The following is a 27,569-nucleotide window of genomic DNA, read 5'->3' as shown; positions in this document are numbered from 1 at the left end:
ATGGAGCTTAGGATGTATCATATGGATACTAACTTGGAAGTGGTCCCATTGAACTTGGTGGGTCTTACTTCTGCATAAGCATTCAGAGGTTGATTTGCAAAACGTATTTACCTAAATTGTGCCCTAAACATTTATTCTTACATTATAGTGGTCTATGCCAAAGTCCCATTCAGTGCTACTAATATTTTGCAGTTTTGTTTAAGAACTACTTCCTTGGGGGGGGGGGATGCAAGCAGCTGCACTGGTTCTTGGAGTGGGGTGGGATCTGATCAGGAAAAACACCCTACCATTATAAGGATCAGTGAGCTAGCTATTGAACTGCACAAAACACTCCCTCAAGTCCAGTCTTAAACAACAACAAAAATGTGAATGGAAGATAAAACGTGGTTCTAGAGGGCGTGGTAGAAGTCATATCTGCATGATTATGATATTACAATCTTATTATTCAGGGTCCTCTTTGCAGATCAATTAGGCTAGTATGTGCCCAGTGCAAAAGGCTGAACCCAAGCACAGATCTAATAAGCAAACATTTTGGTGTAATTTTCTTCTCTCACCCCCACCCCCATGACATTTTGCCTATGCATTATGGAACCTGAGGACGAATTCTATGCAACTCTAAACCAGCTTACTGATCTATGATTTTTAAGTTGGTCCCAACAAAGCTTTCTTCTTGCTTGTTCTTTCCACATGGCTTTATTTCCCACCTAACCAAGACTTATTCTGACATACGCCCCAATTTTATTTTAAAGTGTACCATTTTTCTTTCCACCTATCTGTGGTAGTTTACGTGAAGAGTAAGTAAGCAAAAACATGAAACAGTTATACAGATTGCTCTGTTACTTGTGCCATTCAAAGTGCTAAAACTGTTGTAGTCCTGCCTTGCTTCAATGCCATCCAAGGCACGACTAACTTAAGCCTCTTTGGTTGCAAGGGACCTAACCATGATTGTCTTTAGTGGTATTGGGGCCCTTGTGTCATTGACAGCACAATTCTCTGCATGCTTACTTAAAATTAAATCTCACTGTGTTCAAGGGGCCTTATTCTGAAGCAAGTGTGCACAGGTTTGCGACCATGCTCTGAACATAAGCTTACCACAGATCAGAAGGAGAACTGTTTAGGGCAAAGGGGTGTACGTGTAGGCACGCCAGAGGGAATTTTGGTGTAGTTGACACTGATTCGGAGTCAATTGGCTGTGGGTGGGTAACTGAAGCTGAGGTCTCATGATTTGCCCAAAGCGACACCAGGCTGCTTAGGGCTGGACTGGTTCTCACAACGCACCAACTTCTAAGCAGAAATAAACGCCTAAGCGACTGCACTGCATTCTTCTTCGCGTATATTGTAAGTCTGGGGGCGAAACTCAGTTGTCTGGGGAAGGACAGAAGATCAGCATTGCAGAGCAACCGTCACTTCCCTAGTGCGTCTAGATGTGTTACGTTTTGTTTCAGCAGGCGCAAGAGGACCCACTCTCTTTAGAAGAATCCACTTTCATAGGGACTAGAATCCCGAACCTGGCCGAGTCCCTAAAGACAGCTGCACAGTCACAGGAGGATTGAGTATCCTCATTAGACTCGTAAGCCCATTTTCATGAAGTACTGGGGGAGAACCAAGGCATTCATGTTTACTCTCTCAAAAACAGCATTTCTTTTTTGCCTAGAGCCTCATTCAGGTCCTCCTCCTCCTCCACCCCACACTGCCAAATCTTTCCCAAGGCTGCCGTGTAGGGGATCTGGCCGCCTTTCCATCGCCGCTCGCCTTGCCGTTTTCGCCGTCGGCAGGGACTTCCCTGTGCATGCAGGCAAGGACATGCAAGGCAATGTTGATAAGGCGGAGGTTGGCTCGCTCCTCAATAACTGTCAGCGCGGGTCGCCTCGCGAGCAGTCAGCCAAACGAAGCAGGCTCCCTGCGAGGCGCAGGCGGCGCTGACTTCGGGAGCTGCTGCTGTTGCTACCGCCGCCGCCAAGAAGCCAAGTGAAGCCGGGCAGAGATTCGCCCTCATGCCCTTCCTCCTCCAGTTGCACTGAGGCTTCACCCGCCCCCCGCCCCTTCTGGAGTGCCTTGCTCCTCAGGGGGGAGGCGGCTGGGGGGGACGCGATCTTGGCTACTCGGTCCAGCGCCTTGAGAACCAGCCGGGGACCTGTTGGCCAGCCACAAGGCGCCTCTCCGATGGTGACAGACCCTACGCAGCCCTCCTCCTCCCTGGGAGACCCAGTGCCTGGCGAGCGGCGCGAGGTGGTCCGGGGACGGTGTCCCTCCCGGGCGCGTGGGGCTCTCCTGCTGCCCAGCGCCTGATGTGCCTTCTGCAGGTGCCGCCTCCTCCTCGGACGTCCCCACCACTCCGGGTGCCGGGCACGGGAAGCTGCTGGATGGTCGCAGACGATTGATTGTCCCTGGAAGAGAGAGGGGGGAGGGAGTGGTGGAGGGCTGCCTGCCTGGAGCCTCTTGGGCCACCTGTCAGACCCGCGGAGCCTGGTTGCCACTTGGATCTGGAAGGAGCGCCCGGGGGTCCTTTTGGAGACGGATCAGAAAGGGGAGACTTGCCGCGTATGCAACTGGGAGTACGACCACTACACACAGAGGGAAAGAGGACAGAAGGCTTGGGGCACCCCCCCCTCCCCGTTCATCCCCCCCTCCCTTGCGTGAATTCCCCACCACCTTTCTCCAGGGTCTGCTGCTGCACTTTCTTCCCTGCTTCTATCTGCTGCTCAGATCATGTCAGCTAAGCTTCTGGTGGGTTTCTTCCTTCTGTCCGTCTTCCAAGCCTGGTAAGTCCACCTGGTGCGTCTCTCTCACCTCCTTTCTCCCCTGCCTATTGGAACTGTATGACAAAGAGACGCTTCGGGCTGCCAAAGGCACCGAGCGCTTCATCATAACGTGTTTGTTTTGTCTCCACTGCCTTATTATTTTGTCTCCTGCGTGTAAGTAGTCCAGTGAAATTGACTAGCTGCTAACACTGCTAGCAACCGCACCATCGCTCTATAGTTAACCGTCGACTCAGTCTGCCCCCTTCCCCCACTGCCTGCCACTTCCAGTTTCCCAGTTTAAGGGTCGAGACGTGATCGGTGGTCTTTCGATCTGCTCTGGCGTTGCTTTCCAAGCCCTTCTCTGCCCAGCCCTCTGGATCGTCCTGCGGCTTTGCAGAAAGTTTGTTCCTGAGTTCTCTTGCTGGGGAATCCAGCCAGCTGGCTTCTCTCACCCGCCTCGCCTGTTAAAAGCGGGTAGCGGGGCGAGAGTTACCCAACGGTTGGTGTCTCTACAGCAGTACCCATCTGCTCTTCGGAGTGCCACTGCGCTGGAGCCCAGAGTGACGTTAACTCGACGATCGTCGGGGTTTGGGGCAGGCGAGTAGGGAAAAGCAGGGCGCGTTGGTCTGTAGACTTGCAAGTTGCAAATAAGGGTCTCGTTTAGCCGCACAGACGGAAACTGGTCAAGCCGAGAAGCCGCTCTCAGAGCAGACGCCACGAAGGCACTCGGTTCCCTTAACCCGCGAGGGTACCTCTGCAGACGGCTTGGAATGTCTTGAGACGCTCGTTTCATTCGGAGGATCAAAGCGATTGTATGGTCGCCTAAATACCTTGCAGCCAGGAGATGCTCCACCGCGAAGGTTGCCTTTGAAAATCAGATTACAGGGTTACGATAATGCCTTAATAATTATGTCACACAATCCGTTTTGGAAACGTTACCATGTAAATGCCATCCTGGGTAATTCAGATGCTAATCTCTTTGCGACTCTGCTGTTACTCCGCTTTCTTAGGCCTCCGTTCCCAACACGTCCCCACCCTACTACTCACAAAAATAATTTCATAACTCACTAGTAAATGCAATTAACAAATCTGGAGCGGATCAAAGTTAGTACCTCATTTTTGAGATCACCTCTTTTTTCAGTAACTTTACCATGAAGAACTACTTCATTTTTATAGCAGTCACATATAAAACGAAACTACTATGATTTTGCTACTCCCGTGTTCCTCCTGAATTGAATCCAGTTCACAGCTGATTATAGGATGTTGTTCATATTCCCATTTCTAACGCATCTCACCACTTGGACTTCCCATGATCACCACTTTGGTATTTAATGGTGGTGTTGCCCATACCCCTCATTAGCTGTTGGAGAGGGGGAAGGAAGGATCTGGTGTGTTTGAAAAGGACATTCTCATTCAACAGTCAGTGTTCAAGGGAACGGAAGTCTCTTTATTCAGTCCTTTTCATGTGGTTTCTCCAGAGATAGTCAGAAGGATGGTGAGATCTCAAGGCTGGCAACATTCAAATTAACCAGCAACTGGTGAATTACAAACCCTATGGTGGCAACTGCATTTCCAGTGGATGTCCCGCCAATGATGGAGTAGTGGTGTGAATCAGAGTAAGTCAGTGCTACTGTGTGGTGGCACTGAGTTGCTTATGTGACACAGGTCCCCACAGTGATCACAACTTTCAGCCGCCTGTGGTGACAGAGTAATTTGTACAAAGGCATTTGTATAGTCTTTTCAAAGCACTTCATGTGCTTTGAGGGTAGTTGGTCCTGTGGTGGCAGGCATAAATTGTCCCCTTTCCTAAGCAGAGTCTGCCCTGGTTTGCATTTGAATGGGAGACATGTAAGATATTCCCCTTAGGGGATGGGGCCGCTCTGGGAAGAGCATCTGTATTCTTACAACAACCACTGTGGAAAGTAAATATGTATTATTTTCTGCATAGTGTAATACTTGGTGGATGTTGCCTAATCCGGAACAAATGGCTCATCATACAGTTGCTAAAGGGGATAATTGTGTATAGTGCCATTCATGCACATATAAAACATCCTTATCCTGAGTGAGACTATTAGCCTCTTGAGCCCAGTTTGGTCTGCTCTGACCGGCGGCAGTTTTCCGGACTCAGGTAGTGGCTTTCCTGGCCTTGCCAAGATCTTTTGAACTGGAAATGCCAGGGAGCTCACTGAGGACCACATATCTACAAAGCATGTGGTCCCCACTCAATTGAAAAATGTTATACACAAAATGTAAATTCCTACCAGAATGAGATTATAAATACAAATTAAGCTGAGCAAGATTTTTGTAACGGTAACTTTTGTCTGATCAGTGTTTCTCCAGTATATTTTTTCCACTGTTATGCACTATTAAACATGGAACTCAGCTAGATCTGACATGGGAGATCTGTGATTAGGATCTCCTGCTTTTCTGTTTGTCCCTTCAAAGCAGCTGTGTCTGTGTAGGGCTGTTCATATAACTGGGGTAATGGTGCTGGGGGAAGGGGTGTTTCACTGTTCCTAGAAAAACAGATAGGGGGCAAGTTTGCATCATAACTTTATCCCACATGAACTAACCAAACCATTCTGTGGTATTCATCTGTGTCTGTGGACAAATGTAATGTGTGAACCAGGCAATCATAGATCTAATCAGCAGCATTTCTCATGAACATAGCAGTCTTTTTCTTTCTAGCAGAAATTCCTCTTCCCCTCCTTAGTAGTGATGTGTGCCTTCACACACACATGATCTCAGTCAGTCTTACAAAATGCTAGGCAGGCAGGCATCGTTATCCTCTTAATGCTGATGTAGGGACTAGATTTCAAGATCTGGGGCCAGTTTCCGCACTTGCCCTAACTGGCACTCCATATGTGTCACGCAAGAGTGCTCACATACCTGTGCCTTGCCCAATGTAACATGTGGTATGGGCTGTACAAGTACATGATTCACGCAGTCCTTCCCCCTCAGAAAGGGGGAGAATGTGTTCAAATGTCTGCATGTATATCCAGCATCATACTGTGTTGTGTGCATGACAAGTCGTATGCAACTTTTGCATACAAAGGGAAAGGCCAATATTTGTGGTTGGAGATGCAGCTCTAGCAACCCTATTGACCACTGGGGGCACTAAGGGTAAGAACATAAGAACAGCCCTGCTGGATCAGGCCCAAAGCCTATCTGGTCCAGCATCCTGTTTCAGACAGTGGCCCACCAGATGCCTCTGGGAAGCCCTCAAGCAAGAAGGTAAGGGCATGTCCTCTCTCCTGCTGTTGCTCTCCTGCAACTGGTATTTAGAGGCATCTTGTCTCTGAGACTGGAGGTGGCCTATAACCACCAGTAGAGGTGTGCATGGAACCGGCTGGTCTGGTTCCTTCTGGAGGTGTCCTTCAAGGCGGCAGCGAGATCCACAGAGGTTCCCCCTCCCTCTGCTGGCCTGTTCAAAACTGACCCGTTTGGCCATTCTTCAGCCAGTTCGAGCCTTTCCTCCTGGCACGGTGGCCATATTTGAGGCCGCCGCACCTGTGCAATGGGCCTCTGCATGGCCTGGCATGATCCAGGTTTTGAATAGAAGGGAGGTCAGTGAGGGGAAGGGGGAACCTCCACAGATCCCCCTCTCCCTTCTGCCTTGGAGAATACCCCCAGAGGGGATAAGTTTAATTAAAAAACAAACAAACTTGCCGAGTAGCCCGGGGTGTGTGTATTCAGTCCAGGTTTGGACCAAACAGGTAGTGGTTCAGTTCAATCTCGAACCGTCGAACCAAACTGGTTCAACGTCAAACATGTTCGATGTCAAACCTGTTTGCACATCCCTAGCCACCAGGCTAGTAGCCATTGATAGACCTGTCCTCCATGAATTTGTCTAAGCCCTTTCTAAAGCCATTGAAACTAGTGGCTATCACGACATCCCATGGTAGAGAATTCCACAGATTAATTATGCACTGTGTGAAAAAACTACTTCCTTTTGTCAGTCTTAAATTTCCTGACCTTCAATTTCATGGGTTGACCCCTGGTTCTAATGTGGTGGGAGAGGAAAAAAATTCTCTCTGTCCACTCTGTCTACTCCATGCATGATTTTATACACCTCTATCATGTCTCCCCATAGTCACCTTTTTTCCAAACTAAAGAGCTCCAGATGCTGTAGCCTTGCCTCATAAGGAAGGTGTTCCAGCCCCCTGATCTTCTTGGTTGCCCTCTTCTGCACTTTTTCCAGTTCTACAGGAGATAGTGAGCAAGGGAATTCCCTCTCTGACTACACTTTCTCTGCTCTACTTCCCTTTTTGTTAGATTGATAGACTCAGGTTTCATTCTCTCACCTTGAGAGAGAGACTTCCTTCTTCTCCCTTCTGACTTCCTGTATGTAGCTAGCAACAAGGCATGTAGGCCTTATCTATCTCCCTGATGAATTTCCTAAACAAACTACTTCATTTAGAACTTTAATTCAATGTCTCCAGACAATATTAATTAGCAGTGCTCTCCTTACCTTTGCACTTCTGCTGCAATTGCAGTAGATAATGAAATCTCCCCTCCAAACTCTCTAACAGGGTTATGGGCCTAGTGAACTCAGAGGACCCAGAGAAATCACCCAAAGGCAAACAAAGCCCAGGGGAAGCAGACAAAAAGGCACAGTAAGTAAGTTGAAACCTGCTTGATTGGGGGAAAAAAGGCAGAGAGCTTTTTCACCATGGAGACTACAGCACAGGGCCAGCACAGCAATCCTGAGACTGGGTGGAATTAATTTTGAAATGTGGTCATTCAGGATGGAGTCCTTTCTAATGGATCAGAGACTGAAAAGTGTTTTGTAAGAGGACATACCTGAAGCAGTTAGAGAGCAAGCCATGTGGGATGCTAAAAATAGAAAAGTCTATGGACTCATCTACTTGCACCTGAGTGACCCAATCATTGTGCATTTGAGAGAGACCAGGATATCTCAGGAAGCTTGGGACACCTGTATGCTAGACAGACAACTAGTATTAGCGTTGATCTGATTGTCAAACCGTGTAATATTAAACTCTGAGGACAGAGTTTAACTGAACGTGTTAATCAAATCCTGGACATTTCAAGAAGGTGTGAAAGGGGAAATATAAGACTCCCAGAGAAAGCAATTGTTGGGTTTATTTTGAATAGTCTGCTGAGAGATTTCAAGTAATACATTTTGTTTTGGAATCAAAAGAGGAAATTGATTTGGAATTTGTGATTTCTAGACTTCAGGATTTTGATACGAGATCAGATGCAATCCCTAGTGAGCTCTCTGACCAAACGAGTCAGGTTACAGCATTTCAAACCAAACAAAAGAGCAAAGTCTGGCTGTGTAGGAAGCCAGGTCATTTGCAAGTGACTTGTCCTCAAAACAATGGCCCTGGCCAGAGTCTCCCTGCCAAAAGAAATCCCAAGAGTGATTACTTATCACCCAGAATCTCTCCAGACCAAAAAAAACAGGGCTAATGGGGATTCAAAGAAAATAGAAGAAAAGGGGTATGGAATAAACTCAGAAATTTTTTAAATACTTGAACCTTCTGAAAGTGATGTTGAAAGTAATTGCAAAACTGACTGTGGGAATCTAGTTGTTGATAGTGGCACAACTGCAAATCTGATTAAAGACAAGGTACCATTTAATGAGTGGGACTTGAATGATGAAACCCCAGTAAGCATGGCAGTTGGCAAAAAGATAATTGCAGAGGGCAGAGGGAAAGCAAAAATCAGACTCAAGCTGCCAAAAGGAAGAAGCATAACCTTGAGAACTGAGGAGGTTCTTTATGTTCCTGCATGTGAAAGCAGTTTAATTTCAGTTAAATATGTCACACGCAAAGGCTATGAAGTAAAATTCAAGGATGATCACTGCTACATCAGAGGCAAACAGGAGTAGTTAATGAGAGGTTCTTTAAGAGAAAGTGGCTTGTCTGAGATTGATTTCATTAATGAGAAAGCCAATGTTGCAAAATAACATTTGCATAAATAATGTTAAAAATTGTGGCACCCAAGATTTGCACATAGAGAATTTACAGTAATTTCTCAATTTGAGAAGGGAGTTTTAGCAAGAGGCTTTTCAGCCCTGAAAAAGCAATGATTCACCATGAAGCCTTTCTCATGATCAATGAGAAGAGCTTTTGGCAGATCTGAGATCTTGCCTGCCACCCACACAACTACCGGCTCCATCACGGAGCTGGTGGGGGCTGCAGGGATTGGAGACCACATGGCCCCCAGAAGTTCCAGGATGCCCCACACAAGCACATGGGGCATTCTGGAGAGACTACCAAGTTTGGGAGGCAAGCTGCAGCCTCCCAGTCATGAGCAAAAACATGAGGTTAACGGAGCACTCGCTTCATTAACTTCATTTAAGGGGAGGAGGAATTAGGCGAGCTAGGTGCCTTGGAACCACCGGGCTCGTCTGCAAGCCCAGTGGTTCTTACAATCAGTAGAAAGCAGACTAGGCTCCCTTAGCCCACTTTCTACTGATTGTGAGAATAGATTCCATGTGTTTGCTGTTTGACAAGCAAAGGGATCAGTAAAAGCTTTCATCAGAAAACAGAGAGAGTCACAGCACCCCTAGAGTTGATTCACAGTGATGTCTGTAGACCAATGAAAGTTGAATAATCAGGAGGATGATTCATCACTCATTGATATCTACTCCAGATATACTTTTACTTATATGCTAAAAGAGAAATGCCAAGTTCATCAAGGAGGAAATGCCAAGGAGTATGTTGCAATAGTGAACAACAAGTTTGGCAGAAAACCCCAGATACTAAGAACTGATAATGGGGGTGAGTTTATATCAAAGGAAATGGCCAATCATCTAAAGGAACAAGGCACTGGACATGAATGAACAGTGACTTACACCCCACAACAGAATGGCATAGCAGAAAGAAAGAAAAATGTTCCCTATTGGAGATTACAAAATGCATGTTTCAGGATGCAGGATTGGCAAGCAAATTTTTGGGGAGAAGCAGTCATGACTGCCCATTACCTTCAGAACAGACTGCCAAACAAAGCAACAGATTTTGAATTATGGCATGGGAACAAACACAACTTTTGGACATATGAGACTGTTTGGATCAAAGGTAGAGACATATTCCTAAAGAGAAAAGAAATAAACTGAACCTCAGATGTGAAAAAGGAATACTCTTGATATATTCTATTAAGAAGAGGATAAAGAAACCTTGATGTGGCTACTGAACTATGAGAATATGCAATGTAGTATACTTTGATGAAAGACAAAAAACAATTGCATGTGAAGTGCCAGAAATTAGACCAGAGACCTAGATGGAAAAAGAAGGTAGAGAAGAAAAAATTCCCATAAGCCTGGAGCTAACCAGTAAGCCAGAACCAGACAGGGAAACAGGCTGAGCCAGAAGTAAGACACAAAGACCCAACATCGGGTCCCACCCAGGAGACTCTCCTACATAGCCAGAAAGGAAGAGACCCAGGAACCCTGTACATGGGAAGACATTGAAAGACTGACAACATGTAAAGCTGAAGGTTGGAGAAAAGTTGCAAAAGAAGAGATAGAATCTCTACACAAAAATAAAACTTGGACACCTGTGGAACTACCTGCTGGAAGAAAGTCTGCAAAATGCAAATGGGTCTTCAAAACCAAATACAAAGCAAAAGGAGACATCGAGCACTACAAAGCCAGATTGCTAGCGAAGTGATACTCTCAAAAGTATGGTGAAGACTATGATGAGACATTTGCACTTGTCGTGAAGCATACTTCAGTGAGAGCAATTCTCAGCATAGCAGCAGCAAGAAAGATGCAAGTTGACCACAAAGATGTGAAAACTACATTTTTGCATGGAGAAACAGAGGAAGACATCTATATGGAACAACCACTAGGATTTTAAAAACCTTGAAAAAAGACGCTTGCATGCAAGCTCCAGCAAAGTATCTATGGCTTGAAGCAAGCTGCTAGAACAAGGGATGAGAAGCTGAACTAGATGTTACTCAATGAGGTTCATGCATGGAAAGGCTGGCCCCTGCCTATGTTCAAGATTCAAAAATGACAGATGGACTTACATATTTACTTATTTTGAGGACTTGATTATTTACTATGAAAAGAAGCAAGACAATCATGAGATTGTGAAGCACCTGAACAAAGAATGAGGCGATGCATGAAATGGTGAGAATGGGTACTGGAGATGCAGCTCCTGATGGCATCGACTCTTAGCATCAGCAACCCCATTGAATGATTCCTGTGTGCAGCCTTGGAGAAGCCACTGCCAGTCTGTGTAGGCAATATTGAGCTGGATGGAAGGGATGTGCACAAACCGGGGTTTGATCACAGTTTGGAAGGCACGGGCACTAATGCGCAGGCACCATTTGCATAGTCAGCATGGTGTTGCTGACCACGCAAATAGTGCCTGCCATGCACAGATGCCATGTACGTGCTGGCACCACACAGGGATTCTTGGGACACAGGCTGTCCCAGCAGGAAGCTGCATGGGGCAGCGGAGAGCAGGTAAGGACCTGCTCTCCTTTTTCTTAAAGCTCCCAGTCCCTGCTTCCGAACTGTGCTCGAACCACGGTTTGTGTACCTCCCTACTAGGTGGGCAGCTTCCTTTGCTCCTAAACAAACCACTTTATTTATAACTTTAGTTCCCTGTCTTTAGCTCTATATACTTCTCCAATAGACACTGCTGTATTAGGAGACGTGCCTGGCCATTAACCCTCATACATCTTTCCTTCCTTCCTTCCTTCCTTCCTTCCTTCCTTCCTTCCTTCCTTCCTTCCTTCCACCCAAAACTTGTGTCTCTGGGTGGTTTATACCATGCTCTCCCTTGACAGAATTTAATTTGAGCCCGTGCAAATTCTCATGGTTCTCCTCCATAAGAGGGGAATGGCTGTGAGCTTTGTGGAATGTCATTTCTTCATCTGTCATGTTCTGCCTGATCTGAGGCTCTGCCCATTGTGGCCACTTGCTACATTGCAGCAGCAAGCCTCGCCCTGTGGGATTCCCCTTTAGCTCCCTTTGTGGCAGATGAGATGTTTCCTGTCCCAGGCAAGTCTTACCTTAGTACAGGGCTGCACAACTTAGGCTCTCCACCTGTTGTTAGACTGCAACTCCCATCATCCCAAGCTGTCATGGCCAGTAGTCAGGGATCATGGGAGTTTTAGTCCAACAACAGTGGGCAGGCTGAAATTATGCAGCCCTGCCTTAGTATCAAGGTCTCCTTGTTTCCTCGAACTGGCTGCTTGGCTTGACTGCTAGCTTGTTCCTGATGTTTGGCTACTGGGGGGTGGACTGGGGGCCTCCATGGATCAGGACTTTAGCAGGAGAAAGGGCAGATGAGATGCCTGACTCCTCACACCCCAGTCTCCCTGGGCCCCACCAGGGCTAATATTTGGCTAATATAAACATTTTGGCTAATATGAACATGGCTAAGGAAACACATTTCCATTGGTGTCAGTAGAGAGTCCCCGCTACCTTGACAAATGGTGTGGAGGAGATAAATCCAGATAGAAACTATGGGGAGTAGGGCTCCCACAACAGCCTTGATCTGTAGGGCAATCCAGCTGCTAGTTTGCATTAAAAAACAACAACAGCACACACCAAGTAACATGCAGTTTGACTCTCAGAGGAACCATGTGAGTCCTTTCATTCTCTGAAAATAGTAGCACCATGTAAAAATGTTGGGAGGGGAGAAGATAGAAACTAGAAACCCTCCTCTCATTGCAAGGCCAGCATGCAGTCTGCATCAATCCTTCTGATTTAAAACCAAGCACTAGTCCTTTAATTTGCCTCTTTGTAATTTCCTTAAAGCCCATGAATTATTATGTGTAGATGAAATCCACAGAAGGTTCTCCTTTTTGTGTATGTGTGTGCGTGCGCACACACACACACACACACACACACACACACACACTGAAGGTTTTGGTGTGCATGTTTTTAAAAAGAAAAGTTTAAAAAAGAAAAGAAAAGTCAATAACCTATATTCATTTAGAGTTCATTTTTTTCATCTCATCCACCCACATGTAACCTGGTGATGGTTCTTAGACATTTTTCAAAAAACTTGAAATGTTTATGCTTCATTTTCTTTCCCCTTCTAAGCCTTGTTTGGTTGCAATTATTTGCATTACCAGTTTCTGATTAGTTTCTTAGAACTCATCCTCTTTATCTATGTGTTCCCCTACACAATGCACAATACCATGGTGTGTGATTATTTTAGAATCTTGCTCAAATTGTAGAAACACTGAAAAGGTCCTCCCATAACAGTATCTCCTATACGCTCTCTCTCTCTCTCTTTCTTTCTCTCTCTGATTATTGCTTTTTAAAAAAAGTTAATTTACCTGTTTATTTCATCAGAAAATGAAAAAGCCAATTTTACACAGAAGAATCTCATAGGAATCCCATTCATTTCTGAGTGTGCAAGATAGGAGAGCATATTGGGAAGCTGATTGCCAGACAACTGCCAAGTGCCTTGTCTCTTCTTTCTGGATGAAAACAGCTGGGAGGCTTAAAACCCAATGAATTCCAGAGCTGTGGCTGGGACAGCTTGGGACTCAGAGTTTTTTATGTGGGCTCACGGTAGTTCCTGTGGAGAAATCTGCTACCAACTGGGCAGGAGGGAGTCTGTTGAGTGTGCTGATCTAACAGGGGCTGCTCTACAGGCAAGCCTACTTATTTCAGTGGAGTTGCACTGACTGCATTTAAACACTGATGGACTGTGCCTTGTGCCTTTTAATTACTCATCCCCAAAACAAAATAGTGTTGATGTAACTTGACAAATCATGGGTGACAGCATTTTAAAAAAAGGACAAAAGGAAAAGCAAGTTAAATAGCATTCTACCGCATTCTGCTTCAGGTGCAGACCAGACTCAAGCAAGATCTCAATATTCCCAGAAAAATAAGTGCCATGAGCAGCAAAACAGAGCTTCCACATAAAAACAAACAAAAAGTTGAGATATCCCAGATGTACAAAAATTGAATTTATAATGTAGGCAGCACTCACACCAATTGTTAGTTGGTACAATATAAATGAAATGGTACTGCAGCAAACTCCCAAACTCCCATAATGAGCAAATGAAGAAATATGGAAATCTAGCATGTCACAACTACCCAGGAAAAAATGACTGCTCATAGATGGGAAAACTAGCTGAGAAAAAATACACAGGAAAAAGTAAGCTCAAGAAGATTCTGTGGCACTGTACACACAGATAATTTGTCTCTGTTGTGGCAGCTGATAGGAACATGGGGAGTTCCCCGGTATACCGAGTCAGACCCTTGGTCCATCTAGTTCAGTATTGTCTACACAGACAGGAAGTGGCTTCTCCAAGATTGCAGGCAGGAGTCTCTCCCAGCCCTATCTTGGCGATGCCAGGGAGAGAAGTTGGAACTATTAATGAAACTGCCCCCAGGTGATTGGTGAACACGCCTAAATTTGCGTTTGGGCTTACATGGGGAAATGAGCTCAAAAAAGACAGTTTCACATCAGAATTAAATTTGCACAAAGTTGTGGAGCCAGGAAATGACTGGACTGAGGCAAGATTTAAGTTTCATTGATGATGAATAAAATTGATGAAGATTTAAGTTTCAAAATCAAAAGGCAGTATTTATTGTAGGGAGGGGTACAGCAGAAAGAAATGTGTGGTTAAAGCAATATTACTACTAAAAAATATGTTTAACTGCAATTAGGCATTTTAGCTTAAAGTCCTAATTATATACATTCCCAGGCGGACAGGAGAATGAGGCTTTTAGAGAAGGAGGCGGTTGGATTTAGGAAAGGCTAATAGAGATAGAATTGGGCCCAGCAAGGAGCAAACGTTCATATCACCTGATCTGGACAAACAGACCTCTGGGCTCCTGGAATAAACAAAGGACCTCATTCCTCAGGGACAGCTTGGTCCCCGGAAGGGGCAAGAAAGTCTGAGGGGTTAGTTGATAGAGGTGAATCCACAAGGGTGCTTCCTCCGTGGAACAAGCTTCTTATGTTTGTGAGGAAGACTGGGCAGATCAGGCTAGGCAAGAAAGCCGATCTGGAGAGTGGTGCGAAGAACTAAATGTAGCCTTGCGTGGTGGCCTGTGGACAGTATATCGCCCCAAAAGCTGCTGGTAACTCCAAGGGAGCTGGTACACAAAGATCACACTGGATCATGGAATTGGGGCTTGTAATACCCCAAAACATGCCCTGGGGGAGCATTCCAATTGACCTTTTTTGTTGAATAGGTGTGTTGGGTGAAACCAGCAAGCATTCCATTGTTGTTAATCGTTCTTCCTGAGTGTAACAATGTCAGAATTAGATGGTATTAGAATGTCAGAATTAGACAGAATTAGACAATGTCAGAATTGCCGAGGCATGCCAAGGCTTTTTGTCATGAAAAGAGAGTGCATAGACGTGAGAAGTGGAAATCTGCATGAACAGAGAGTCCAATAGTCCAATCAGTACTTTTAATGGGTGCATCTTGAGGTCCTTGTCACTGACTCAACCTCTTTTGTGAAGGGGGAGAAAGCATCTCCGCAAGCCTTATCTGCGTTCTTCCTACTGAGTTAATTTAATTTAATTTAATTTAATTTAATTTAATTTATTTATTTATTTATTTATTTATTTGATTGATTGATTGATTGATTGATTTATATACCGCCCTTCCAAAATGGCTCAGGTCAGTTTAAAGTTAAAACAAACCACTAAAACAGTAAAGGGCTAAAACAAATTAAAAACAATATAACAACTAACAATTTAAAAACATTTTAAAACAACAATCAAACCATTACAGTAATTAAAACCCCCAAATCAGATTTTAAATTTTAAAATAAACCAGATTTAAAAACCCTCCAAATTTAGGATGCTGAGTAAGCTTGGGTGAAGAGATGGGTTTTCAGGTGTTTTTTTGAAAATTGCCAGAGATGGGGAGGATCATATCTCAGCAGGGAGCACATTCCACAATCTTGGGGCAGTGACTGAGAAGGCCCGTCTCTGTGTAGCCACCAAATGGGTCGGCGGTAACTGGAGACAGATCTCCTCAGATGACCTCAATGGGCGGTGGGGCTTGTAATGAAGAAGACGCTCTCTTAGATACCCAGGGCCTAAGCCATTTAGGGCTTTGTAAGTTATAACTAGCACTTTGTATTTTGTCCGGAAACCTATTGACAGCCAGTGCAACTCCCTCAGTAAAGGAGTAACATGGTCTCTACGAGATGACCCAGAGACCAGCCTGGCTGCCGCATTCTGAACCAACTGAAGTTTCTGGACTACATACAAAGGCAGCCTCACGTAGACCGCATTACAAAAGTCCAGTCTGGAGGTTTCCAACAGATGTACCACAGTTTTGAGGTCATTGATCTTGAGAAACGGGCGCAGCTGGCATATCAGCCGGAGCTGATAGAAAGCACCCCTGGCCACCGCCTCAACCTAAGAAACCAGGGAGAGGTGTGAATCCAGAAGTACTCCCAGACTGCAAACCTGTTCCTTTTGGGGAAGTGTGACCCCATCCAGAACAGGTAGATCAAAATAGTCTCTGGAGTTCTGACCCCACACAATAAGTATCTCCGTCTTATCTGGATTCAGCTTCAGTTTATTTTTCCTCATCCAGCCCATTACTGCTTCCAGGCAGGCATTTAGAGAGGATATGCCAGCTCCTGAAGAAGTTGACATGGAGAAGTAGATCTGGGTGTCATCAGCGTACTGGTAACACCCAGCTCCAAATCCCCCGATGAGCTCTCCCAGCGGTTTCATGTAGATGTTAAAAAGCATTGCAGAAAGTACGGAGCCTTGATGGATGCCATACTTAAGCTCAGATCTCCAAGAGCAACAGTCTCCAAACGACACCATCTGGAATTTATCCGAGTGGTAGGAGTGGAACCACTGTAAAACAGTGCCTCCCACCCCCAACACTCTCAGACATTCCAGAAGGATACTATGGTCAATAGTATCGAAAGCTACCGAGAGATCCAAAAGGACCAACAGATTCACACTTCCTCTGTCAATTCCCAATTGGAGATCATCCAAAACGCCGACCAAGGCAGTCTCCACCCCGTAGCCCGCCCGAAAACCAGTTTGAAATGGGTCTAGATAATCAATTTCCTCCAAGACCGCTTGGAGCTGAGAGGCCACCACCCTCTCAATTACCTTGCCCAGCCATGGGAGGTTGGAAACAGGCTTATAATTGCTCAACTCTGAGGGATCTAATGCAGGCTTCTTTAGAAGAGGTCTAATAATTACCTCCTTAAGACAAGGAGGCATCCTGCCCTCCCTCAGAGAAGCATTTATGATTTCTACCAGGCTGTCTACAACAGCCTCCCTGCTAGATCGAACAAGCCATGTTGGACAAGGGTCAAGAGAACAAGTGGTAGGCCTCACCGCCCCAAGCAGCTTGTCCACATCCTCAGGAGTCACAAACTGAAACCGATCCAGTCGAATTGCATAAGAGGAGTTGCTGGACACCTCCAGTTCAGGCATCAAATTCACTGTGGAGTCTCCATCTAGATTGGCCCGAATCCGAGAGATTTTATCTGCAAAAAACTCTTTAAACACATCACAGGGGGTAACTGATGACTCCAAATTCTGGTTCAAGGGAGGGCACATTAGCTTGCTCTTATCCTTTGAGAAAGGAGGGGATGGTGAGGTGGTTCACTCTGAGTGCAGAGTGACTTGAGTTAACCTGCTTTTAGTTGACTTCTGGGGTCTACTTAGGGTATCCCAGCATAGGGAGGATGTGCATCTGCTCCCCTTTCCAATTTGCTTGTTAGGAGCCAAATCTAGGAGCAACTGGCCCACTGCCAACTAAGTGACCTGTCCCCATGTGCCATATATTGAGAGCTCACGATGCTGTGAGGATCCTGAGCATGTCAAGAGTGAGATCTCCAAGCATGGAGACTCAAACACAGATGGGGTGGGGGGCTCCTGCTAGCTGGCAGAAAAGCATTGCTAGTAACAGAACCTTCTGCATGCAAGCATGCCGGTGCTCTTCCAAGAGTGTCCCCATCCCCTAAGGGGAATATCTTACAGTGTTCATATGTAGTCTCCCATTCAGATACAAGCCTGGGTGGACCCTGCTTAGCAAAGGGGACAATTCATGCTTGCTACCACAAGACCAGCTCTCATACCATGATGCTGCTGCATAGTGCAAACTCATTTATATACAAAGCCTATATACGAAGCTTTTCTGCCCTGAGGATACATCTGCACTACTCATATAAGCCAGTTTGATAACATTTTAAATTTATTTCTCTTAAATACGTTGTCTGTGTTTAGGGAGGAGGAATGCTCCAATTAACCTTCCTACCCTCCCACATTAAATTACAGGCACGGGCATTACCTCAGAGTTGGGGGAGGAGGGAGATATATTCACTCCACTCCTTCACCTATCAGCAGGGACAAAGGTCTGAGCTCCCCTCCGGGAGTCTACTGGACCAACAAACCCCATCCCTGCTGATCATCACATCTTCAGCAGCCCCTGCCTTAAATAAAGCCCTACATTTAGGACACTCCTCCCCACTTTCAGCTTGCTCCTTCTTCCCTGGCCAGGAAATTGGATGGGCCACCCAATCCCTGGCTTCCCAAGGGGCCTTGTTCTTCAACTCCACCTCCTTCACTAGCATTTCCACACAAGGCTGCAGCTGTGGAGCTGATACCTTCATATTCCATCTCCACCATTCTACTGTTTCTTGGGCTGGACCCGCCCATCCCCCAGCAGCTGTCGCCCGCCTCTCTGAGCCCTTCCTGGCTTCTGTAAGGGAATTGCTGGGGTTGTCCTGGCAACCGGAGCCCTCTGCCTCTCTCAATATACCACCATTTGACTGGGTAAACAACCCTCTCTCACGGAGGAGGGTAGGGAAGCCCGACACATGTATAATCTGCCTACTGCTCAAATAGAAATCAGATTAGCTGTCATGATTTCCCCAAGGCTGATTCCTTAAGTGATGAAGCACAAGTGCTACTTGTAGAGCAGCAGTACTGCTGATGGGTTTGACCAATGCACCACCACCAGTGTGTGTGCATAAAAGGGGGTGAATTTTGATGAACTCCCTTTCCCTGGTGGTGCCCTGACCCATGCAAAAGATTGTCCCTGAAAGTCACATAGCCTTTGGAGACATATTTTTGGATGGCACAAAGGGCTGCCAAGGGAAGGGGAGGTCATCAAAATCCACCTCCCCACAGTTTCCAGTGCTGCATTAATCTAGTACTCAGAAGCAACAACAATGCTTCTCCTGTAGCGCTCACACTTGATTAATCGGGATGTCAGCCCATGTCATTTTATACGAGTTCTGAGAACTCATTTTTAGAGCTTGGCCTTCACATGGTCAAAGATTCGTTAGAAGGGGGATACCATTTTTTGATGCTCCCCTACAGAAAAGCAGCTCTGCAAGTCGAAAATGAGCACAGCAAGGAGACAACATTTAGCCCAGCCCCTCCACCCCCGCTCTGCTGGTTCTCTATTTGTAGGGAGGCTTCTTCATCTTCAACATGGTAATTACACACCTCTAGTCTAAGCAGTGTTTTCCATTCTACCACCTCTTCCTTCTGCATGTGTATTTACAGCCTTAGTTAGGAATCATGGCAGTTTGAAACTGGTCTACATTTGAAGAAAAGAAATCATGAATAATCTAGCTGCTCTTAGATTACAAATGGCTGCAGCCAATGTAATTCTGAATGCTAACAAGGTTTGCATGGTGGATCCTTGTACCTTAGGTAGCCAGCTAAGTTTATGAAAGTGAGGTTTAGAGGAAGTAGTGACTTACAAATTAAATGGTGGGTCTGTGTCCAAACATGTTATTGAAAGGATCGGATTTGGGTTCTCAAACTGATCTCTCTGTGTGAGTGCAGTGCTTCATTTTTTAATTCAAGAAGCAGGTTCTGAATCCTTATTTTCTTATTCCTGTACTACATTCTGAAGTACTACATATTCCGAAGCACTGAGAATATAATATTTTTTTTATGGAGTGAAATGATCAGGACATATTAAAAAATCTGAATTTTTAATCTTCTTGCTGAGCAAGAGGTGAATCAGTATGTGTTAGATCAGCTGCATTTGGAGTTCTACAGAGTGTTCTTTTCACCATGGGCTGCTGTTACTGAAGAGAGAAACTACATAAAATAAGGCATCAAGTTGATATAGAAGAAAAGTGGCATTTATCCCCAGATTCATGATCTAGTGAGAAGTAATGATGTGAGACTATGCAATTATTTTCCATTAGAGTGCCCTACTTAGACTTTCATCTGTGTCAGTAAGTGTAGCCTTTGAGAAAATATTTTTTAAATGGGAAAAGCAGAGAACTCTGAAGCTTCCTGATGTACCTACTGAATTCCAGAGAAACTGAAGGTATACTTGGCTTATTCTTCAATGTAACACTGCTATATGATTTTTTTCTTTTTACTGTAGTTCAAGAAAGGTTGACGAGGATGATTTTGAAGATTCTACGACAAATCAAAAATGGGTAATGTCTCCAAAAGCACACGACACTGATGTGACACTGTTGTTAAACAAGTTGCTGAGCGAATATGATAAAAAGCTGCGGCCAGACATTGGAAGTGAGTTCTTTCTCTTTTGGTTTTATATTTTGGAGACAAAAAATACATATATATCTTAGTTATTCTGATGTTTCTTTTAGCGACCAATGCACATGATCTGAGGTTTACACCTACTCCGAGGTTTGGTTTAGGCTGACTACCATTTAAACTATGCATCAGACAGCAACTATTACCAAAAAAAGGATCCTAATTATATAAGGCAGCATCCAAATTTTCACATAAGCAGAATCTTCGACTCATTAATGGGGAGAGGGATGATGTTTCTCAATCTCCTGTTCTGTGTGTAGCCTGCTCTGCTTAAAATATGTCCTTGAGAATTTCCCAGCCTCAATTTTCCTGAACTCTTAGGGACCTATTTTTGGCAGGCACAAGGGGCTGTAGGGGGAAGGGGTGGGGATCAGTGGAAATCACCCTCTCCTTGTGCAAGAGGAGAAGCATTTTGCTCATACAAGTCCTGGTTTAAATACTACTCAAAATGTTATTGTGATACTTACTGTTTTATGAATTCAAATGTATGGAATGACCACACTGAGTGTGCAGCAGGCAAGAACACTGGGCAGATCTCAGGCTGGTGAGATCCACTTTGCTTTTTACCGACTGGAGCAAAAGTCAAAATGGTCACTCAAGGGTGGGGGGAGCTAGAGCCTATGACACCCCATGACCATATACTGGGATGACGTGCACATATAAGTTAAATCTGCGCCTGAATGACTACAGATCGCAGCAGGGATTCTAATAGCCTAATTTGGGGCAGGAGTGGGGAAGACTTCTTGTTGTTGCTTTTAAACAATTGCGAACCCTTGCCACTCTATTGCAAGTCAACTGCTGTGATCTATTAGCAGATCCTAGCCTTTTCTTCTGCTCACTCCTGGGGTGCAGTTCTAATCACCTTGTTTCATTAAAGATGTTGTAAAGCTGAAGATATAGAAAAGGGCAATTCACGTGATCAAGGAGCGAGAGCATCTTTCCTAAAATGTAACCTAAATTTGGTAGTTTAGGAAAGAAAACTATACTAAAGACACACAGTTACAAACGTTGAGGGGGGAACTTTTATTTATTCCTTTTTCATAATCCTAGAACTTGGGTCATCTAATGAATTTAAGTGGTGGTAGTTTTAGGACAGGACAAAAGGAACAATTAGTACAACCATGTGTAATTAATTAATGTATGAAATTCACAGAAGCGAAGATGGGCACCAACTGAGAAGGTTTTAAAAAAACACCTGCTCTCTACTTTTGGATACTGTGTTCTCGACTGAATGAGCTAGTGGTAGTTTTCCTCCCTCTCAGAGAAACAAAATTGAGGTTGATTATTTTTTTATTACTGTAGGAGTTTTAACTTGCAGTTCCATACCAAAAAGCATGGTCAAGGCATCTTACCTAATTAATCAATAATTAGAGCACTCATTTTAAAAAAAGGGAAAACAAAGTAAAAACCACTCAGAAATAACAGAGAGTCACTGAGGCTTGTTTTGTTGACTTAACCCTGGCTGAAATAGCAAAGTTTTCAATGAGTGGTGGAAAGTAGTCGGGGGGGGGGGAGATTAATCTCTTGGACCAGAGGGTTTTACATTTGGGGTGCCACTGCAGAGATGGCCCTCTCATGCATCCCTAGCGGAACATAGGAAGCTGCCTGTCAGACCATTGGTCCATCTTGCTCAGTATTGTCTACACAGACAGGCAGCGGCTTCTCCAAGGTAACAGTCACAGACCTGCCTTGGAAATGCCAGGGAGGGAACTTGGAATCATTTTCATGAAAGCATGAAGATGCTCTTCCTAGAGCAGCCCCATCCCCTAAGGGGAATATCTTACAGTGCTCATATGTAGTCTCCCATTCAAATGTAAACCATGCACACCCTGCTTAGCAAAGGTATCAATTCATGCTTGCTACCGCAAGACCCCTCTAACTTGGCAGAGAGGCACTTTTTAACGTGGTGATTCTCTTTATTTAGCAGGGGGAGAGTAACTGGCCCTATCCACCCCAGCACAGTACCTCCAGTGACTGTTGCTGGTGTCTATCTTATGTTTCTTTTTAGGTTGTGAGCCCTTTGGGGACAGGGTTCCATCTTAATTATTTGTTATTTCTCTGTGTAAACCACCCTGAGCCATTTTGGAAGGGTGGTATAGAAATCAAATAAATAAATAAATAAATACCAGCTCTATTTCCATCAGTTGCACCTCTGAGGGTGGCAGGATACATATAAGATCCTCTCCAGCCAATTTTATAGGGCGGACTGATATCAGGGAAGGCAATCCTGGCAGGACTTGACTACTGCAATGCACTCTATGTGGGGCTGCCTTTGTACATAGTCCAGAACTTGCAGTTGGTACAGAATGCGGCAGCCAGGTTGGTCTCTGGGTCATCTCGAAGAGACGATATTACTCCTATATTAAAAGAACTGCACTGTCAAATAAGTTTCTGGGTGAAATACAAGGTGCTGGTTATAATCTATAAAGCCTTAAACAGCTTAGGTCCAGGGTATTTACAGTAAGAGAACGTCTGCTTCGCTATGAGCCCCATTGCCCACTGAGATCATCCAGAGATGTTCATCTGCAGTTGCCACCAGCTCATCTGGTGGCTACACAGGGACGGGACTTCTCTGTTGCCGCCTAGAGACTCTGGAATGTGCTCCCTGCTGAAATAAGAGCCTCCCCATCTCTGACAACTTTTAAAAAGTCTTTAGAGATACATTTATTCACTCAAAATTTTAACTAGACTTGTGTTTTTAAAAATTGTTTCAAGGTTTTAATTCCTGTTTTAATTTGTTTTGTTGATGTAAGCCACCCAGAATTGGAAGTCTGGGGCAGCGTACAAATAAAATCAATTAAATAAATATAGGTAATCTGAGCGCAAGACATTTAGGGCTTTACAAGTAATACCAGCACTTTGAAATGGGTTAGGAAATGGCCCCAAAGCCAGTGTAAATGATCTAATAATGGGGTAACACAATTCAAGGGATTAGCTCTGGTCAAAATTTTATCAGTAGTAGTATCCCCCCCCCAATCTTGCCCCAGGGCTGCCTCCAACCGTTCTATGCCCCCACTCCTCCATACTGGAAGCCAGCAGAAGGCTTTCAGTACTTTTAGGGCAGGGAGAATATCTTAATGCCAGAAAACATGCTTTGCCTGCATAAAGTCCCAGGTACAGATTACAATCTTTGGCATTGCCTTGTGACAGCAAGACTGGGATGGTCAATGGCCGGACACCGTAGAGACCCAATGCTGCTCAGAGTGCACAGAACAGGGCTTCATATGCAGTTGCCTTAAGGAGAAATGGAGCTCGATGGTGATTATTCCCAACACCTGGTAGTCAAAGTTTCATTATCTGGAAACTGAAATTGCACTTTTGGTTATTCTAAGCAGTAGCCATTGCTGCACAGGTTCAATTGTTTGTCCAATCACTTTGCCAAGCCATTGATGCCGTCACAACTTCCTGCAGCAATTAGTTTCAGAGGTTAACCATGTTCATTGTATGAAGACATGTGACCTTTCTTCAAACATAAATGAGAGAAGGAAGGGGTAGTAGCATAGCTGAAGTAGGAGGCAGAACAGCAATCAGTGTATTTCCCTTTTCTGCTGCCTTCTCCACAAATCTGTTCCGAGGCCTAAACAATCAACGGTTTATAAACTATTAGCAGCTACCACCTTGTCCCATATGCCCTGATAGTTTGTGCTTAGCTTCATATCAAGAGCCACAGGCTGTTTTCATGACCTCTTCCTACTGGGTTGTTACACAGACACACTTCTGTTAGACAGACAGAAATCAACAGACAAAAGTCCAGCTCATGGTGACAGTAAATTCTAGAATTCTAGCAAGAGCCACATGGCAGTCTAGCCAGATGCAATTTCCCAATCCAATGGGGAAAGGCATCTGTATAACTTTAGCATACAGATGTTCACAACATAGTGAAGTCTTTCTTAGCTGGTTGGATCACTTTAAGCAGAGGCGTATCTAGGGAAAATAGCGCCTAGGGCAAGCACTAAAATTGCGCCCCCTGTCCAAACTTCTGACACCCATCTTTCAGATAACTTTACCATAATATCAGCTGAAAAATACAAGTCAAGCTCGTTAATCTTTTAATATTTCAAAAACTATTTAGCAGTGGACATAGCTAGACTAAAAAATGCTGGAAAACTACAAATTTCAGTATGCTGGGGCTCATGAAATACCCAAATACTATGTGGAGGTGTACTTGGAAAACTAATGTCTAATTCTCTACTATGCATTGTAGCATCACTATTACATAAGTTTTAAAAATAAATGGAGAATTTGGCTTTTCCCAGATACTCTGAAAATAATTAAAGGATATGTAGAGTAAACTGTGTCACTGCTTGGAATATATTCTAGTATTTCAGAAAGACAGTTAAAATGAAAGAAAGAGAGCAAGAAACTCCAAGTAGGCCTTAATACTAAGGATTTCACACTGATTCAAAGACAAACTCACCATTAATAGCCATATTATTAAGACATCACATCTAACTCACTTATCACAAGAAGCAAAGTAAGAGCAAATGAATACAATCCTAGCTCATAAGCTTCAGCTCAGTATTCAAAACCCTGATTCTCTGTACATAGTGCCAAACTGAATATGTGTACAGTGACTTATATTAAATTTTTAAAAATACCTGTAGCTTCGGGGGCTTCCTAAAGGCTGTGGAGTGGGTCTGCAAAGGTTCCCCCTCCCCTCGCTGGCCTCTAGGGCTTTGCAGGGACCATCTGAACATGTGCGGTGGCTATTTTATATATATATATATATATATATATATATATATATATATAAAAATGGCCACTGAAAACAAAATTGCTTCTGTGCATGCTCAAACGGCCTCTGTGAGGCCTGGCATGGCCTAAGGCCTCAGAGAGGCCATTTGAGCATGCAGAGTGGCCATTTTGTTTTCAGTGGTCATTTAAAAATTTTTTTAAATTTTTTAAAATGGCGCCCCCTTCAAGTGGCACCCGGGGCACATGCCTTGCCTGCCCTACCCTAGATACACCCCTGACTATAAGGCTTGACAGTGTGGCTTGAGCTGTGGAACTCAGGACTTGTTGGGAGACATGGCTAGACAAAACTGGAACAAATCAAATGAGGTGGAAAGGACTAAAAGATCATCAGGTGCAGACGGAGGGAAAGCTTGGAGGGAAACTCGAAACCTTTTTTTTTGGTGGGGTGAAGAGGAAAAACACCAGGGGGTTTGGGGGGTTTTTTTGGGGGGGGGGAGTTAAGTAAAATGAGGGAGGAGTCTCCTCAAATGCTTAGTGGTGAGAGCAGAGGATATATACCCCTGACTTCAACCTCTTGTCTGAAAAGCAGGATCAATCCAAGCCTCAAAATAAATCTAGGCTTACAAGGTTTTTGACTTAGCAAACTATGGGCATCTTTAAGTTCACAGACCTCTGGTTTAAGTATTAGAGCTGGCATTCTATTTCAACTGTTTTATGTGAGGCATATGAAAGTGGGGTGAGATGTATTTTATTTTCCAACTGTTTTTATTACATGTTTGAGTTGTTTGATAATGAGGTGCTCAGTAAGTAGGATTAATTTGCATGGAATCAGCACACACCGATTAGATGCAGTTTAGGCTCAGACCATGATTTCTGTCTGAGCACATGTTTAGGCACACAGAGGTTAGGAACCTGCATGCTTTAATTCTCAGATGGTAGAAATATCAGATAATAAATTGGAGGGAACATCACTAGTAGCCTGGATGGTGGAGCAAGAGGCACCTCCATTGAGAAGCAGCAAGTCCAAGGCAGAAATTCCCAACCTTGGGTCCCCAGATGTTGTTGGACTACAACTCCCATTATCCTCAGCCACAATGCCCCAAAATTATTGGGGGGCCATGGGGATGATGGGAGTTGTAGTGCAACAACTTTGGGGGACCCAGAATTGGGAACCCTGGTCTAACATCAGTGACTAAATACCACTTGCTTTGGGTTGGGATTTTATTTTCCTGGTTGTATAATCTAGCCCCATCGCTGAAGAGATTATAATTAGTAATTCAATCCATTTTAGCTAAAAGCAAAAATTGCTTCATTTGATAAATATCTGTATTCTTAAAGCGGAACATCAGTGTCTATTGATATGCAATGCCAGATTTCTAAAGCTCTTTAACACCTAATGGACTGTTGCTCTTCAGGTCTTGACAATAACATGGTTCACAAGCAGGAGCAACATGTGCTACAAAATTCAGGAATGATATTTTATTTTTATCTTGTACACCCTGTCCTCAGATCGCTAACTTTGGAAATAAATCATCTCTCCCACACAGATCCTAAATAAGCTGGTTAAATTATGTTATCATTCCACAGAAAACAACCTAATCATAGAGACGAGTGAGTTTCCATAAGATTAACTCTAGTCGCACTTTCTCCCCACAATACCGAAAGACACCTGTTGGCAAAATAACAGTATGTATTCATAAATCTTGCCTTAGATCAAGGAGTCAAATTATTTGACACCTCATATATTCTACCAGATAGGAAAAAATGACCTTATGATTCTGGACTGCATTGAGGTCCTTTAATAACTCTAATAAACTGAAAACTGCAGTTGAGTTCTTGTGCGGTACATATCCTTGCACTGTGTGTGATTCCTCCTGAACACTATTTTTCACTGATCAAAGCCTGTTCTGCTCCCTGGTGTACCAGGAAAATAGAGCAATAAAGCAGCAGGCTGATAGCTGGATCACAGAAGGAAAACTCAGGAGGCATCTGACCAGACATGAGCTAGAGATCACTAATCAGGGGCGTAGCAATGGGAGAGGGAGCTTGTGTTCACCCCACTCCATGGCAGCCCCTTGGAGTGAGGGAGATAATGAAGAAAATGAAGGGGTGGAGCTGGGGGGCTCTCAGGAGCTGGGGGCCCATGTTCTTTGAACTCATCTGCTCAATTATAGCTACACCCCTGTCACTAATCTTTCTGCTATCATTCATGCTTTGGTAACTTCCAGGTTAGGTTACTATAATGTAACATAAAATGGAACACTACATATGTAATCTAACCTAACCTGGTTACACTACATGGAACTGTCATTCAAAAATGTTCAGAAGCAACACTTGCTTCAGAATGCAGTGGCCACCAGCTTATTAACTGGGAATTGCCAATCTGACTGACCACACTACTCCAGTGCTTAAAGGTCTTCATTGGCTTCCAGTCTGTTCCAAGTGGTAATGTTGACTCATAAAGCCTTTAATGAGATGGGACCAGGGTATTCAATGGACTGCCTTCTTCCATATCAATATAATATTTATCTGAATCCAAGACAAGGTTTCCCCCCAGTTTTTTAGATATTAGAAATCAGGAGGTCATCTTAAATTCAGAGTCCTATTCTTTTTGAGTAAATGCAGGTGTAACCTGTATAAAACTATTTTTTAAGGGGGC

At 44.3% G+C, this 27,569-nt stretch overlaps 1 protein-coding gene across 7 annotated transcripts in view; it reads left to right on the top strand.

The window, feature by feature from the left end:
* The first annotated feature begins 2,180 nt into the window (after positions 1-2,180).
* Positions 2,181-27,569, top strand: part of GABRG3 (gamma-aminobutyric acid type A receptor subunit gamma3) — a 578,435-nt gene continuing 553,046 nt past the window's right edge. For 5 of the 7 annotated variants that reach the window (XM_053304387.1, XM_053304386.1, XM_053304397.1 and 2 more), the window contains exons 1-2: positions 2,586-2,762; positions 20,040-20,188. In XM_053304387.1, the coding sequence (XP_053160362.1) occupies positions 2,710-2,762; positions 20,040-20,188 (202 nt within the window). In that variant the 5' untranslated portion in view covers positions 2,586-2,709. Of the gene's footprint in view, positions 2,776-7,296; positions 7,358-20,039; positions 20,189-27,569 lie in introns of those variants that run through there. The other 2 variants (XM_053304388.1, XM_053304389.1) reach the window with 2 other exon arrangements.

This window comes from Hemicordylus capensis, chromosome 3 (assembly GCF_027244095.1).
Source record: "Hemicordylus capensis ecotype Gifberg chromosome 3, rHemCap1.1.pri, whole genome shotgun sequence".
NCBI classification, from domain to species: Eukaryota; Metazoa; Chordata; class Lepidosauria; order Squamata; family Cordylidae; genus Hemicordylus; species Hemicordylus capensis.
The sequence above is the reverse complement of the archived record's forward strand: the minus strand, read 5'-3'. Positions and strand labels throughout refer to the sequence as shown.